Raw genomic sequence first — 1,697 nt, 5'->3', positions numbered from 1 at the left:
GTATAAAAAGGGGCAGATATAAGATTTATTCTTCTGCTGCCTTTCATTTTATTTGATTTCATTTTGATTGTAAGTTTTTTGTAATTTGTTCATCTGTGTTACAAATGAAATGAATAAAGTGAAGTCATTAATAATGTCCCCCTCCTCCTCCTCCTCCTGCTCCTCCTGCTCCTCCTCCAGGCTCACCTGCAGCGACACCTCCTCATCCACAAGCGCACAGAGAACTACAGCCCGCGGCAGAGGAAGCTGAGAAACGTCATCGTACAGGAAGTGGATGGAAGTCCAGAATCTGGCCAGGCTCCACAGACCAGAGACTCCGCCCCTGTGTCGCCCACCCCCCCACAGCCGGACTCTCCTCTGGGCCTGGACCACGGCAGCGTGGTCGGGGTGGTCGTGGAGTCCGGGGGCGGGGCAGGGAAAGCAGGCAGCGACCAATCAGAAGGCAGAGGGTTCCTCTGAGTCTGAAACAAGTCAGCTGGTCAGGGAGGAGAACGCAGCGGACCTGGAGGAGATCACTGAGGATTTATCTGAAAGTAAAACCTGACACAACTGCTCCTCGACCTCCTTTTACACYGGATCAGTTCACACAACTGAGCCAGAACTCAGAGGAACCTGCAGCAGAACATAATGAACCCTGAGGCCATCAGTGGCACCTGATTTAAAGATTTGATGCAAAATGAAAAAGTCAGATTTGAAGTGATTGARATCTTCCACTCAGAGTTATGAAATTATGAGGTGTGTAGAATCAGTGAGGTGAAGTTTCTGGTGTCATCATGGATGAAAATCTGACATGGAGGCCTCACATAAATTATTAGCTGTATTGGAGTACTGCACAAAGTAAGGCAGTTATTAGATGATAATGATATGTTGTATAATGTAATGGTTGTTACACACTTGATTTATTGCGTTGAAGTTTGGGGGAAAGCATGAAAAACAATTATAAACCCTATTTTTGTTTTTACAGAAAAGAGCTGTAAGAATGATCACTATAAAACACTACAGTCACCCATCAAATTTATTATTTTATCAGTTGAAATTATTGAAGTTCTATGAGTTGGTTGATTTAAATATTTTACAGGTTATGTTTAAGGCTCATAAATGTGTGTTACCTTTAAACAACCAATTTAATTTTGTAAAGAGAGGAAGTTGTTATAATCTGAAAGGGGTGGAGATGTGTGTGAAACCTGGATTTGGAAATAGTTTGAAGGAGCGATGTACTTCGGTACAAGGAATAAGACTGTGGAACAATCTGGAGAGGGAGGTCAAAAATACCAGATCAATATTTATGTTTAAGAGAATGATAAAAGTCACTTTGTTAAAGAAATAAGAAAAAATATAATGTGTATTCATACGGAATGATGTTCAACAAGGATTTGAGGTTGTTTTTGTTTAGTTTTTGTTTGTAGATCATTATTATTTAAATTTTTGAGAAAAAAGGCGCAGATTTTTCCAAGTCCAAGTCCAAGTCTGGGGATTAAAGCTCAGATTTCTGTCATACATAGGATTTATTTTAAACTTACAGACCCCTCCTGCCTCAAACAAAGACAACAAACTTCAGTCTAGAGTTTCAACCAACCAAGCAACCAACCAAATAACCAACCAACTAACCAATCAACCAACCAACCAACCAACTAACCAATCAACCAACCAACCAACCAACTAACTAACTAACTAACTAACTAACTAACTAACTAACT

General features: G+C 40.5%; 1 protein-coding gene across 1 annotated transcript in view; it reads left to right on the top strand.

Annotated features, from left to right (window-relative positions):
* The window catches only part of zbtb48 (zinc finger and BTB domain containing 48), a gene marked incomplete at its 5' end in the record, with an annotated part of 15,276 nt that extends 14,270 nt beyond the window's left edge, over positions 1 to 1,006 (top strand). Inside the window, 1 exon segment of the mRNA XM_014030894.1 lies at positions 181 to 1,006. Coding sequence (XP_013886348.1) covers positions 181 to 459 — 279 coding nt within the window.
* Positions 1,007 to 1,697: the final 691 nt, after the last annotated feature.

The sequence above is a fragment of the Austrofundulus limnaeus genome, unplaced genomic scaffold, assembly GCF_001266775.1.
Source record: "Austrofundulus limnaeus strain Quisiro unplaced genomic scaffold, Austrofundulus_limnaeus-1.0 Scaffold1136, whole genome shotgun sequence".
Taxonomy (NCBI): Eukaryota; Metazoa; Chordata; class Actinopteri; order Cyprinodontiformes; family Rivulidae; genus Austrofundulus; species Austrofundulus limnaeus.
The sequence above is the reverse complement of the archived record's forward strand: the minus strand, read 5'-3'. Positions and strand labels throughout refer to the sequence as shown.